The sequence below is a fragment of the Zalophus californianus genome, chromosome 16 (assembly GCF_009762305.2).
Source record: "Zalophus californianus isolate mZalCal1 chromosome 16, mZalCal1.pri.v2, whole genome shotgun sequence".
NCBI lineage: Eukaryota > Metazoa > Chordata > Mammalia > Carnivora > Otariidae > Zalophus > Zalophus californianus.
The window spans coordinates 19373303-19389524 of record NC_045610.1 but is presented as its reverse complement, the minus strand read 5'-3'; the positions used below and the strand labels follow the sequence as shown (position 1 = coordinate 19389524).

Genomic DNA, 16222 nt, shown 5'->3' with positions numbered 1-16222 from the left:
AAAAAATCAAACTCTGTAAGAATCTGAGAAGGAATCTTCAAAGAATTCTGATCCTGTTAGTTTATGGAGCACAGATGAGAAAGAAAAAATCTTACTGTGTGTGGCAAAGATTTTTCAAATTCAATTCTCCTTACACACTGCTTACAAGCTAATACTCATCCTATTCCTGAAGACATACCAACCCAAGAAAGCAACACATTAGGGGCATTCCGTGACATGAATGATGTAGAAGTACCACTGCACTTGCTTGCTTCCTTATGTATGTTTGTTTCATGGGAAAAAAATAGCCTTTCTCCCATGAAGGATTGCTTTGAATACAGAACTCCTGAAACTACCATTTCTTATGGCACATGCATTTATTGCAGTTGTAGCTAGTATTAGAATATGGCTACTCTCCCTCCTGTCATGCAGCACATTATCCTTTTCAGGACTTAGGCTATACATATTTGGGCAAGTTCTCTGAACAAGAGTAAAGACAGAATGCAGTTTGCAACATGGTGATTTAATGCGGAGCACAGTTAAAGAACCACTGGATACAACGCTCCACTTGACAAAGAAAGCCTAGATCTTGCATTTTAGTATTTTCTGTCACCTACTTTGTGAGGTTGACTGGACTAAGTCAGATAATGGATCAGCTTCATACCTTCAATGATTTGTGCAATAAGGAATCATTGGTATCAGACACAGAAATGTCCACTGCAAAAGAACTTGCAGCTGGCTTATAAGCAACAATGTGGTAGGGCATATATTTGGACCAAATTTACATACTGAGATTATTAAACAGTGCCAAATGATTCTGAGGTTTTTTTTTTAGCAGTGGAAGGGCAAATAGTCAGCATATTGACTGCATGTGGGCTGCAGCAGTGCTGAAACACTGTACTCTGTGTATCCATGACTTATTTCCTTTATTTATTAAGAATCTGGATCAGTACCACTTAGACAACTCTTTAATCCAGTCTCAACTCTTGAGCCAAGTGTTCATGCTGAACAAACACTGTACTTGGCATCAATGTTAATTAAAGCATTATATAAAAAAAAGCATTATGGAATAATGCAATAGCGGCTAAGGCTCAGCTATCTAAACAAAGTTCTTCTGTATCTTTATTAAATACTAAATTAGGGGTGCCTGGGTAGCTCAGTCGTTAAGTGTCTGCCTTCGGCTCAGGTTATGATCCCAGGGTCCTGGGATCGAGCCCACATCGGGCTCCCTGCTCAGTGGGAAGCCTGCTTCTCCCTCACCCACTCCCCCTGCTTGTGTTTCATCTCTTGCTGTATCTCTCTCTGTCAAATAAATAAATAAAATCTTTAAAAAAATACTAAATAAAATAAATAATAAAATTAAATATTAAATTATTAAATAATACTAAATTAAATAAATAAAAATACTAAATTAAATAGGAAGAGCTCAAAGGAGCAGCTCCATCACCTTAGTCACCTGCAGCTGGTCCTTAAAGTATTGATAACAGTGATACCCATCAAAGTGGAGGCAGTGACAATGAAATGGATGAACAACTTATTAATGGACCCAAACATGTGCAACAGTGACTTTCAGATACAGAGGAATCCATGCAGGGAAGTTCGATGAAACTGCCAACAGTGGTAAAGATGAAAGCAGTGCTCCTGGTAGCTGTAGTGGGCACAGTGATGGATCTAGCAATGAGGTCAATTCTAGCCATGCAAGCCAGTCAGCTGGGAGCCCTAGCAGTGAGGTACAGTCAGAAGACACATTGCAAATATTAAAGCCCTTAAAGAAGATGAAGACGAAAATCATGGTCATAATCCTCCTAAAAGCAGTTGTGGAATAGATCTTCAGAACAGCAAGTTAGAAAATCAAGCAGGCATTTACTTAGGGGATTCCCAAGGCCCATCAGAAAAAAAATGGGACAAGCGACAGAACAGGAAAGGACCTACTTTTTAACACTGAATCAATGCCATCAGTAGGTAATCAAATACAAATGCTAGATGCCTGTTCATACTCTCCAGACTCAGAGCATGATATTTCAGGGGAAATAAACACTGCTCATATAGTACAAGCATCTCAAGAATCTTGTATTACACACATTGGCAACTTTCCTGGGGAGACTACTGGGAATGAATCATTTAACTGCCTACACTGTATTGGTCCCTAGCATCACCAGCACTACCACCATGATGGGCATATTGTTGATGATATGCTAGGTGCAGTTGATGTCAGTTGCAGTAGCTCCCAGATCAGTGCAAAATCAGGAAAAAACATGGCTGATTTTGATGAAGAATCCAGGTGTGAAGAGCAGCCAGTTCAGATTAATTCACATGCAGAACTAACATCTTTTCAAAAAAAAAAAAAAAAAAAAAAAGAACATCTTTTCTCCAACATCTTCCCAATTTAGCATCCCATTTATGTCTTAGTCAAAGACCTGCAGTCCATAAACATCAATTCAACAGTAATGCTCTAACAGACATTAATTTGGGTAACGTTTGCAAGAAAGGAAACACTTTATTGTGAGATACAGTTCAAGATATGACTCAATCTTTCTGAAGGATTAAAAAATGAAACAGAAACTTCTCTGTTCCTTAGTATGTTGGTTTACAGACAGATTCAAATGAGATTCACTGAAGGCTGCCTTGAAAATTTAAGCAACAACAGGTAGAGAGGAATTTTTTACATGGTTATCAAAATTCATTTCGTATATTCTTACTGACTAGGTGTGGTGAATTCACAGCATTTAATGTATTATGATCAACATGTGTTTTCGTAATTGTAGATTTCACAATGGGTTTAAAGACTTTTCTGTCACAGGGTTTATATTTTATCACTCAGCCTCAATTTATTCAGCACTTTTTGGCACTCTAGATTAGGTCCCCTCCAACAGAAGCAATAATACTTATTCTCTTCTTGCCTCTGGGAACATAGTAGTGATTACTCTGTTTTCAAATTACAGTTAAATGTTCTTGAACTGTGTCATATTATACATAAAAAAAGGCTAAATAAGTTAAGCTGAAATAGAAACATTCTGATAATGGCATTCTTCCATCTGAGATCTTTTGTGTCTTGACTTCTGCAGTACATAAAAAATTAGGTTAGTGTTTTTCTTTTTAGTTTGAATTCTGCTGTTTATTTATATACTTCTTAATGGGGCTCAAATGAACTACAAATTTCTGGCTTTTCAGGTCTGTTCCACTGGTATAATTTTACATTTCCCTTGATAATGTTCTATTCTCTGGCACAGTGAATTCAGTTATTAGCTGAATACGTTATATTATAGTAATATAATGTTTTCAGCTTACCTCTGCCCAGGCCTGATATAACTGTCTAATTTTAATGAATATTTAAGTACTTCAAAACTTTTTTTTTACCTAATTGAATTAGAAAAAGTATATGCAATATTTTACTTTCTGCTCTTGGTCTTTAAAGGGCTCTAATTTGACAATCACAATAGAAAAACTGTTCATGTAGGAATAAGAAACCACTAATAGACCTCTGTTAGTGAATCCATTTGGCACATACTCTTTAAAAGGAATGCTTTTTTTGTTTCTTTCAAGTTTTTATTTAAATTCCAGTTAGTTAACATAAGGTGTAATATTAGTTTCAGTAAAAGGAATGTTTTTAATGGCTAGATGATATTTCACCATTTACAGAGGTGCTATAGCAGTTAATTTAAAAATGTTAATTTTTAATTATGTTAAAAATCTGTGGAACCACCAGTTTTTTCAAGCAGTTGTATCAATTTGTATTCCCCATATGTGTATCTGCATATGCTATTACCTAGCAATTCCACTGTTAAGTATGTACTTTACAGAAATACATCTAGATGGTCATCAAAAGACACGTTCAAGAATGTTCATAGCAGAAGTATTCAAAATAACTAAAACTCTTTGTATAGCTATCCAACGCCCAAAGAGTAGAAAGGAAAATTAAATTGTAGGCTGCATGTTGAATGAAAATACCTAGAGCAGTAATGGTGAATGAACAACAATGGTATGGAATAGTGTGGATGAGTCTCTAATGTTGAGTGAAAGAAGCCAGATACAAGAGACTGTATCTCTAGCACTCAATTTATATCAAGTTTACAAACAGGAAAACTATTGTATTTAATAGTGGGCATAATGGTTACTCTTGGGTTGTTAGTGATTGGAAGGGGGCACAATGAAGGTTTTGATGTGCTGGTAATGATTTCTTTTTATTTTCTTTTAAAGATTTTATTTATTTATTTGACAGAGAGAGAGAGAGAGAGAGAGAGAGAGAGAGGGAGGGAGAAGCAGGATCCCCGCTGAGCAGGGAGCCCAATGTGGGGCAGGATCCCAGGACCTTGGGATCATGACCTGAGCTAAAGGCAGACGCTTAACCAACTGAGCCACCCAGGCACCCTGGTAATGATTTATTTCTTGATGTGGGTGCTGGTTGCACAGGTATGTTCACCTACTATTATTCTGAACTGTCACTTAGATTTATACATGTTTTTGTATGTATGTTATATTCCAATAAAGAAATAAATAAAGTCCAAACCTAAGATTACCACGTACGTTTTTTTAAGAGCCACTAATATATTTTTGTCATAGACTCATATACCCAACCCAGAATATCAAACTTCTTTGACTCACATGAACGAACCTTGCAAACATTATGCCAAGTGAAAAAAAAAAAAACAATCAAATTATGTGAAATGTGCAGAACAGGCAGATCTACAGAAAGCAGACTGGTGGTTTCCCTAGGGTCAGAGGGGAAGAGAGAGATTAGCGAATGACAGCTCAAGGGTGTGGGTTTTTTTAAACTGGGGTGATGGTTGTGCAACTTTGTAAATATACTTTGTTTTTGTCTTGCTTCATGGTCCATGATGCCAGCTGAGGTTGCCGGTATCAGTACAATGAAAAAAAACTGGCAGGATGGGAGCAAATTATTCTGCCATCCTTCTAGATCTTTGAGTTGTAAATCAAATCTAGGGCCGATCACTCCACTCTTGTCTAACACCTGCCTGTGAGGTTCACAACAATTTTCCTAGCTCTGTGATGATCAATGATTTCAAATTCACCAATGTAACCATGCTTCATCATCACAGTCAGAAACCAGATGATGACTTTGGAACATTGCCTAATGAGAACCTGAGTTTGCCTCTGTTTTCGGCACTGTTGATGCTCTGGAAAGCATCTGCCAGGATGTTCATGCATACCATTATGGTGGCACAGAAAGGTGGCCAAAAGTAACAGTACATTTTAAATGGGTGAACTGTATGGTATGCAAATTATATCTCAATCAAACAGTTATTCCCGCAAAAAAAGCTTTCATCCTAAGGCCACATGTCCTCTCCAAATGACATTAGGTAAATATTTTTGCTTTACAAAAACATAACTTTTTTTCCTTGTTCTAATTAAGTATGACAAGAGAAAAGCAATGGGAGGCTAATCAGTTTTTCTAAAACACCTAATAATGAGAACAATATATGGCCATTACAAATTGATTATACACAAATACCAATTAATTATTAATTTCTGGGGTAACAGATGAAAATAGTTGAATGAAATGTCCGAATTTTTAAATTTCACTTAACCTATGGGTTCAATCTTCTGCCCACCAGATCCCTTAATTAGAATACCTAATGGTAAAATGTATTGTTTCAATTTTAATTTATTTTCTCTACCTTTGTTGTCCCTTTCCTGAAAATTCCGTGAAATACTGATGGAGAAAGAGAAGGAAAAAGGGTAAAGGAATGGTCTCTACCATAAATCATCTCTAGCTCGTGCTGGCCACTATTTCTGCAAAAATGGCAACATTTGATATCTGTGCTGTCCAGTACAGCAGCAAATTGCCACATGTGGCTAATGAGTCCTTGAAATGTGGCTACTGTATGACTGAGAAACTGAATTTTAACTGTATTTAATTTTAATTAATTTAAATTTTCATTTAAGCTTAAGTAGCCACATGTGACTAGTGGCTACAATAGTGCAGTTTTAGATGAACCATAACTAAGTAACAGTCTTACGACAACTATACACATATTATACTAACAGTGACTCAAAAGATTATTGAGGTGAAATACTTATGTCTAGCAGATCATTTAAAAGACAAAAATCGCCTGGGTGGCTCAGCTGGTTAAGCGACTGCCTTCGGCTCAGGTCATGATCCCGGAGTCCTGAGATTGAGCCCCACATCGGGCTCCCTGCTCAGCGGGGGGTCTGCTTCTCCCTCTGACCCTCTTCCCTCTCATGCTGTCTCTCATTCTCTCTCTCTCTCAAATAAATAAATAAAATCTTAAAAAAAAAAAAAAAGACAAAAATCAACTTTACAAACTCACCTGGCCATCTTCCATTTTAGCTTTCGGGTAGTTGAGGATTAGTTTTGTAGCTTGTTCCCACTTTGCATGTGTATCTTCCCAAGCCTAAAATGAAGGCAATTACCACTTGAAAGCAACTTTAAACCTAGAACTAAAAATCAATCAGCAGGAGACAGGTCTCAAACTTGGTACATATTATAATATCCTACTTGTAATATGCACATATCTTAGATTTGCTTCAAAAGCTATTCTGGTCACACACACACACACACACACACACACACACACGAGGCTTCCACATTTGAGGGTGGGGGCCTGGGAGGGCTGTTTCTGTTGTTAAGGGCATACCTCGGTGTTTCCTGCAGTGGGATGCTCAATGCGCCTTAGTAGTGCCATCACTCTTTTCTGAAGTGCTGCTCTTCCTAAGCAAAGACAACAGCAAATCAACTTGTTGCACTCAGAGCCCTGCTTGCCAAGGAGAACGTGGCAAGCCCAACCCATAAGGCAGGGTAGGAGGAGGGGAATGGATGCTTCAAAGGATAAAGGTGAACACTTCCTTTTGCCAACTTCACAGGAAAGGTATTTAACTTGGACTCTACAATGTCCACAGCATAAAATAGCTATTCCCACCTATATTTACTCAAAACACGTGCCAGTGTTTAAAACTTCACTATATTTAGTTCAGACACAGTAAATTATAAAATGTGTAACTGACAGCAATTTATACGGCCAGTTTTTAAACAAATGTACCGCATATTAAAAGCTCAGTGAGATGTTAACAATTTATTTCAAATGCTATTTACTTTCACCCTATCCTGTGTAGAAAAGGATTTCAGGTTAGCTATTTGAATGAACGCTTACAAAGTAATTCCTACATTCCTAGCACAATCAGATGTCGTGTGATTCAAGGCAAATGGAATGGGGGGTGGGGAACATTATCCACATTTACCTGTTGACATCATATTGCTGACAGAGGCAAATTCCATAAATGTGTTATAGTTGGGCAAGAAGTTGTGCACTGACACCTCATCTACCCCACACCGGATATCTGCTTCCTCGCAGAGGTGGCGGAAACAGGACATGGCCACCAGAACAGCTTCAGTGTCAGGGCTCCACAGGAACATATACAGGGCCACTTCTAGTTTAGTCTGAGCTTGTCGGCAGATCGGCGGGGTGCCACTGCACCCTGCTGCACTATCCTGGGATAGTGGAGATGGGAGGTATTATGTTGGCAACTCAGGTAGTTTTATTTACAAAATCCAACAATGCAACACACTGTGTACCACATATGTCTGCATACAATAACCCACAAAAGCTTTCCCCTGCAATCATGACAGCAATTTTCAAGCCCCTAAATGTCTTGTCTGAATGAGAAATGAGATTCTTTAGACCAACATGTTACTATTTGTCCAATTTCAAATCAAATAGGTATTTTCCTATTCCAGATTCTAGAAATGCAGATTAAGCCAACACAAACACAAGTAAAACGCATCCACAGCATAAATCTACTGAATGAAAAATGCAATGCACTTCTAACTCAATTATAAATGACAAAGGAAGTAATAAGAAATTCTATCTACCTACTGGGGGGGAAGAAATAAAGTACACTGCAACAAGGACTAAAATGAGGGCACAAACAAGAACTAAATACTGCTGTAGAAGGTATACTTGATTCGATTACATTCTTCCAAAAGAAATCCTCATTTACAAAATGAATATAAATTCCACAGTTAACATAGTCAATAGTAAACCCTGTACTGCTTATTTGTTGTTTTGTCCTCAACAGAAGATTATACTGAAAATTAGGGATGAAAAAGCTCGGGTCTGTACTTCTTGATTTTTCAAGTCTAACAGTATAATGCCAGTGGTAAAGTGGACCAGCAAGATCTTCTGGGGAATATCAATATAAACAAGATTCCTGCAGACTATATAATGGCAAAGATTAGGAAAGTTAACCTAACCACCCTACAACAAGGCTGCAAATGCATACTGCTGACCTTCCCATGAAAAAAGCAAACTGATATTTATCTCTACTGATACGGATTAAAGAATGTACTCTCTAGATTGGCAGCTGTATACTAAATGCCAGAAATAGTGTTTTTAACAGTAAAGACACCATTTAAAAAAAAAAAAAGGTTTGGTCTATAAAAGAAACTCTTTTGTAATGATTTAATATTTTCACTTGTACTATGATTTTTATTTTTATTTATTTTATTTTAATTAACATATAACATATTATTGGTTTCAGAGGTACAGGTCTGTGATTCATCAGTCTTATATAATACCCAGCGCTCATTACATCACATGTCCTCTTACTGGCCATCACCCAGTTACCCTAACCCTCCCACCCTCCTTGCCTCCAGCAACCCTCCGGTTGTTTCCTATGATTAAGATGCTCTTATGGTTTGTCTCCCCCTCTGGTTTCATCTTGTTTTATTTTTTCCTCTCTTCCCCTATGATCCTGTTTTGTTTCTTAAATTCTATGTATCAGTGAGATCATATGATAATTGTCTTTCTCTGATTGACCTTTACTGTGATTTTTAGAAAGAATTATGCACACAAATAAGAAATATAAACGCTTATCTATAACATCAAGCAAAATGCTTTATCTCCCAGTAAATTTGTATTTTTAGTAGTTGGTACAACGTTTAAACTTCTGGGATATGAATGGTCTTCCTTTATGCAGTAGAGGTTTATAATAATTATAGCTACCAGAGCTTGTAAGTGTCAAAATAATCAAGTGCTATTTACACATGATCTCATTTAATCCTCACAATAATTCTGGGGCATAAATTGTTATTATCTCTGTTTTAAAGTTGATGAACTGGGTCACAGAGATGTTAGGAATTTGCCTGAGGTTCCACAAAGAGCAGTAATGGAACCAGAATCTAAGCAGTTCTTTACCATGCTATATTATCTAGTTGAAATTTACCAAAGTTCATTCAGGAAAAAATATACAGCTCAGATGACAATGACACAGGAAAACTACAAAAGAAGCTGTTTACCATGGATGAGTTTCCTTTTCCCTTCCGAAGAGAGGCTCCAGGAGTACAAGAAGGTAGTAATTCTTCATGATTCATGGACATCTGACCGGTAGTTCCACTTGAAGAAACATCACATCCTACCCCATAAAGGAAGAGAAAGTGACAGGAACTTCTATCTGCCTGCTAAAAAGAAAAAATAAGTAAGCCTTCTGAAGCACTGAAAACCAAGAAAAATAAATACATAATACGAGTTGTCTTCCTGTTTGAGACTATCCTGGAAAACCTCTCATCCAACCCCCCCTTAACTTGAAGAATATGCACTAGAAACCCAGTAGTACAAATAATGTTTGCTCAATGTCTTTGAAACTCCTCTTAGCTTTTCACCCTTCAAAGCATCAGGAACAACAGATTCTAGAAATGCAAAATTAACATTTCTAGATCTAACAGGGACAGAAGTAAAACATCAACAACATAAATCTACCATACGAAAAATATAATGTACTTCTCAGTTGATTATAAATGAGAAAGATTTTCTCCCAGAAGATTTTATCCTGTACCATGTTAGGATAATTGGAAGTTGACTCTTTTGAGATTAAGTTCCTCTGGACCAGTAATTAACACTGGTTTGTATGCCAAGTATGCTGAAAGGATAACTTTACTGACCAGACTACTACAGATTGATAACTAGATTACTAATGCTTATACTCTGGAGAATTATACCACAGACAAGTCTACCCAGATGCCAACTCACCATTAGCCCATTTGTAAACAAAATATTTAACAAGCCACATGGTACACTGAAAAGCATGAATTTAATACATTTAAGATTTTTTGGTAGCTATGATTCTAGAAATGGATAAAAATTCATTGGATCAAGTACTCCTAAAATTCTGACAGAACAGAAAAAAATTTTAATTGACTACAGCTCTTCTCTAGCCCCCTAAAACCCTGTCCCCATGTTTTAACAGTTAGGAATCAAAACTTTTCACTCAACCCTAGGGAAGAATACTCAGATATTCGAAGAGGTGAAACTGTTATGGCAGGAATATAAATAAACTTAGATTAAACACCCCCAACCTCTTCCCTTCAGTTTCTTCATAGATAACGTTCTCTGGACTAGCCTAAGCCATAAAATTCAAGCCTTATGCACAAACTTAAGATGGAATTATGTTTCTCAACCTAATTTGGTTATAGCAGCCCGACTCCTCCTAGACCTAGACTCCACAGAGTCCTGCTTAACTCAACTAGAACTTATCAGGACTGCAGCTTTAAGGACAAAGGCTCAGAATAATTTTTAAAATGTTCAGCCATGATGGCTTGTCAGCCATCATCCTCTGGCACATATATTTCCCTTGAAGACTTTGTAAGCAGGAAGAACTAAAGTAGACTTAATTTGGCTAATATACATTTTCTTAATCTATTCCCATTACCCCCAAATATTCTTCCATTTTAAAGATGTCATTTTGCTTACCTTATTTTTAAGAAGAAATTTATTCCTGCAGATCAAAATTTCCCGCAACCATTTGAGAATTTCTGTGCTACTAAGCATTTGATGGCTAGTTAATTTCTTGCAGATGTAAAAAAGCATTTGAGAGCTGCAATAACATAAAGTTCATTGTTATCAGTATCGTCAATAAATAACCTCACAGAGAGTTAACAGTACCTAAGAATGACATTCTCTCATAAGGCATACAAGTTTAGAGAAGCTAAGATTTGTTTTAGAGAAATGGTTATCAAAATGTTAACAGCATGAAAATCAAAGGGAATGAGTCTACAGACTACATTAAAAAAAAAAGAAGAAAAGAAAAAAAGACTATGGACACTAGAAAACAAAATGAGGGTTTTAGAGGGGAGGGGGGCAGGGGGATGGGTTAGCCCGGTGATGGGTATTAAGGAGGGCACGTATTGCATGGAGCACTGGGTATTATACACAAACAATGAATCATGGAACACTACCTCAAAAACTAACGATGTACTGTATGGTGACTTACATAACATAATAAAAAAAATTGAAAAACAAAAAAGCAAATAATTCTAAATCCTCTAACCCCCCAAACTCCCAATTGTTTCATCCACGCATCCCATTTTTGCAAAGACTCAAGAAGAAATGACAGACAACATGCACAGCAAAGACTGTCTGGAAACCAAGTGCTCTAGAGCAGGGATCTGCAAACAACTGCCTGTAGGCCAAATCCAGGCCTTATTTGCTTTTGTAAATAAAGTGTTAGTGGAACATGGCTATACCATTCATTTACATACCATCTCTGGCTGCTTTCATGCTCCAACAGTGGAACTGAATAGTTCTGACAGAGACTATCTGGCCCACCAACCCTACAAAATTTACTATCCGACCTTTTAGAAAAAAAATTTGTTGATCCCTACTCTACAGCCACACTGTCCAACATGGTAGCCACTAGCCAGCCACATGTGGCTACTGAGCATATGAAATGTGGCTTGCCCAAACTGAGATGTGCTCAAAGTGTAAAACACAACCAAATTTTGAAGACTTGATTAAAAAAAGAATGTAAAATATCTCAATAACTTTTATATTGATTACATATTGAAATAATTTCTAGATATATGTACTGGGTTTAAAAATATTATTAAAATTAATATTACCTGTTTATTCTCTGTAATGTGGCAACCAGAAAATTTTAAATTACATATGTAATTCATATTATATTACTATCAAAGAACACTGTGTAGGATTTAACTCAGCTGCCAGGTGACTTAGTGCAGCCACTTCTATGAGGAGATAATGACAAAACCTGAGGCTTACACATTGCCATTTTTCTCAATATGTTGTCTTTGTGCTCTTTAAAAGATAAGAATTTACATAAGCAGGAAATAAATTATAAAATTCTATATATATTTTTACCTTCTAAGGCAGATGTTTACTATTAATTTACCTATCAAAATCACTGGTTTCATGGGAAATTAATGAAAGACCATAGTTTTAAAAACAAACTATTAACATTACAAAATTTTAACACTCTAAGCTTATAATTGTAACAAACAATTTAAAACACAGTTGTAACTACATAGAAATCTGAAACAGAAGAGAATATATCAAGTAACAGTACTCATGGTTGGGTAATAAAATTTAGCACAATGTTTTAAAATTTACTTTCTAAATTGCTGTGACAGCAATTCTTACAGTTAAAACAAGAAGTAATCTAATTAATAATTTCAAATCAAATAAAATATAAAATCATAAAACCTCTGTAAATAAAGTTTTATAATAAACTAAGTACTACAGAGTTAATATGTAAACAAAAAGAATACAAAATAAAATTTTAAATTGAATTAAAAAATAAAAGTACATATACCTAATTTCCCAGAATGTTTCTACAGGAGCATCAGGATTCCACAAATCAATGCTATCTAACTGATGAAGAACCAGCAGAGCCTGAATTTCAAAAAAAGAGAGAGAAGAGTTATTCAAAAGTTTTTTTGTAAATCGAGTTAGTTAATTGCAGTCCTAACACACAGTATAAAGCAAAAGAGAAAAGAAGTCTGAAGAACCCAAATCTCTAGGGAATAATAAATGTAGAATCAAATCATTTTAATTCCTATCATTCCTACTTTAAATGGTATACAGGGATACAGTTAAATGACTGATGAATTCAGAGGAGCAATGTATACATGTAAAATTGCTTTAAGACACAAACTAATTTCAGTAAGTGTCAAAGAACTCAATGGAACAAAAAATTAATCCCTAAGTAAGGAGAGCTCACCAAAATTAATACACACAACAATATTTTACTTCAAAGCCAAAAGACAAAGTAGAAGTTATCTTGCTCACCACAAATTCTTTTGGAACAGAAAAGATCAATTATTTCCAAAGACAAGAGAGAGAGAGGAGCAAAACAGGTTCGCACTTCATAGATTATTCATTCTAAAATATTCCAATTGACAAAAGAGTTGAAATTGGAATTTGGTTTACAGAACATTAACAGGAATTAAATAATTTACTTAAAATATACAACATACAAAAACACTATTATTAAATAAATTAAAACCATCGAAGTATAAAGAGTTAAAACTAGATTCTTCCTTGAAACCTGCCCTATCCTAACTCCAATTCCACAGTGCTTCCCCCCAAAAGGACACCACTGAGCTAGCTGTGCATAGTCTTCTCAATCCTTGGTCACTCTATTTGGTGATTCTTTACTCCTCTTTAAAGCCTTTTATTAAAACTCCAATAATTATTTGGAACAAATAATGAGAACTGATTTCTTCTCTTAAAAGTAAATCAAATGCTTAAACTGATAATATTTGCATTGATAATCTGCTTACATTAGGAAAAGATATATAAATGCCTAACCTTAGACCATTTTATAATTCTAAAACTTATAAAGACCAGACCTATATTATCTTATTTCAAACTATTGTAATTACTTTTAGATAATGAAAACTTCAATTCATTGTGAGAATCTTCAAAAATTATATAGTTTATAGCTCTCATACCAAGGAGAAACCAACACAAATTTATATTCAATTGTCACTATTGTATAAAAGAAGTACAATTTACTAACACCTTAAGGGGCAAATTCTCTATAATTATGTTTGAAGAAACACTTTAACGTAATGAAAGACAATGTGTTAGCCTTTTCCCTGCCTTAATATGATTGCTTTTCTTGGTATGTTCCCTTCCATTTTATTTTCCACATATATTTTAACAAAGCTGTAAACACAGTATACTCATTTGACATTTCATAAACATTTTTCCATACTGCCATGTGATCTGCATATTTTAATGGATGCTAATAATTCACCAAGTTGAAATATCATTCTGTCATTGAATATTAACCTGTTCTCTTACTAGTGAATATTTTAAGTTCTCTAATATTCTCTCATTATAAGTCAGAGCAATAAGCATATTATATATATATATGAATGTGTACCTTTCCCTTTTGAATTGTATTCACAGGAAAAAAAAAATACAGGAATGGAATTATTTGGACAAAAAAATGGATATCTGCTCAACTTCTGCCAAATACTGTCAGTCTTCCAAAAAGAATGCAAGGAGTATGCCAATTTATAGGTCCAAGAGCAGTGTACACAAATAAAAGCAATGAGTAAAACAATGCTACAACATTTTTGGTAAAATGAAACATACAATACAAACAATAAAGTACCATATCTTTTAAGTATATAGCTCAAAGAATTTTTACAAATGTACGTAACTCCGTGTAACCATTACCCAGAGCAACACTGTCAGTGCCTAGAAGCCCTTTTCATATACCCGTTAATCATTAGTGCTTGACAAAGGAAGCCACTGAACTGACTTCTACCACCATAGATTATTACTGCTTGTTTGTTATTTATATAAAGGAAATCATACCATATGTTCTCTTTTGTGTTTGGCTGTTCTCACTGAACATTATGCTTGTGATACTGACTCATCGACGCTCTGCATTTAGCAGTAGTAGCTCATTCTTTTTTCACTGTTGTAATCAATGGAATGAATATAACCAAAATTATTCTATTACTGGTGATACACTTGAGGTATTTCCAGTCTTTTGGGGTGGGGGGGATGAGTGCTATTACAAATTATACTGCTATTAATATTTTTTCATATGTATCTTTTGGTAAACATACAATTGCTAGGTCATTCGTTTACTTTGTAGATATCGCAAAAACAATTTTTAACAGTGGCTGTACTAATTTACATTCCTACTAGTAGAGTGTGAATGAAAAAATAACGTAATCATTTGATATTTCATAAACCTTTTTATTACTGATTTCTAGCTTACACTGTTGTCGCAAAAAAATTCTGAATGATTTCAATCCTTTAGAATTTGTTGATACTTAATGCTCAGGATATATTGAATATTCCAGGTGTACTTAAAAAGAAAGTATTTACTGAGTGCAATGTTCTATGTATGTCAAATAGTTCATATCTGACGTTGTTCAAATCTTCTATCCTTACTTTTGGGGGGGGGCTTGTTTATTCTACCAGACTTAAGAAAAGTATGCTCAAGTATGCCACTAAAACTGGACTGTCTATCTCTACTTTTACTTCATATATTTTTATTTATTTTGAAGCTTTGTTTTTAAGGTCAGAGTTTTATTTTGTAATAATGAGATGTCCCACTTTATCTCCAGTGATGTTTCCTGCTTTAAACTCTGTATTTGTGTATTATTACTCCAGCTTTCTTGAGTTCATGTTTGTGTGGCATTTCCTATCCTTGAAATATCAACCCTTCAGTGTCTTTATATTTAAGTTGTGTCTCTCATAAAGACCACATTGTAAGATTTTTGCACTCTTTGGTATTCAGCCAAGAGAAATGAAAGCCTATGTGTAGACATTGTACAAATTTGTACATACATGTTCCTAGTTTCATTGGTAATAGCCAAAAACTAGAAACAACACAAATATCCTTCAACAAATAAACAAATTGTGCTATGGCCACAAAATGGAACACTATACAGCAATATACATGCGGTAACATAGACGAATTAATGGTAAGTATGCAGAGTTAAAGACGACAGACAAAAAAAGTATACTTTATAATTCCACTTATATAAAAGGCAGGTTAGCCTGCAATAACAGAAAGATCAGTGGTTGCAGGGGAAGGAGGGGAGCGGACAGGGCAGTAAGAGGAGAGGAAGGGAGGGAGTACAAGGGGGCACGAGACAACTTTCAACAATGATGGATATGTTCACCTATCTGGCCACTAACAGGTGAATGAACTGTGCTTTAATCATCAAACAGAATACTTATCAACAAAAAAAGGAACTAACACATGTAATATCATGGACAAAGCTCAAAAACTTGTGAGCGAAAGAGGCCAGATGAAAAGAAATACATAGTCTAAGATTTCATTCATATGAACTTCCAGAACTGGCCAAACTAATCTATGACAGAAATCAGACCAGTGGTATTTGGGACAAGGACTGGGGGCACAAGACGCAAGAGAACTTCCCAGGGTGACTAGAAATATTCTAAATCTTCTATGATTTCATTATATGTAAATTATACCT

General features: G+C 35.4%; 1 protein-coding gene across 1 annotated transcript in view; it reads right to left on the bottom strand.

Moving 5' to 3' along the window:
- NF1 (neurofibromin 1) overlaps positions 1–16222 on the bottom strand; it is a 276385-nt gene that overhangs the window by 144909 nt on the left and 115254 nt on the right. The window contains 6 exon segments of the mRNA XM_035724594.1: positions 6270–6353; positions 6597–6670; positions 7198–7447; positions 9254–9415; positions 10704–10827; positions 12562–12641. Of these exon segments, the coding sequence (XP_035580487.1) occupies positions 6270–6353; positions 6597–6670; positions 7198–7447; positions 9254–9415; positions 10704–10827; positions 12562–12641 (774 nt within the window).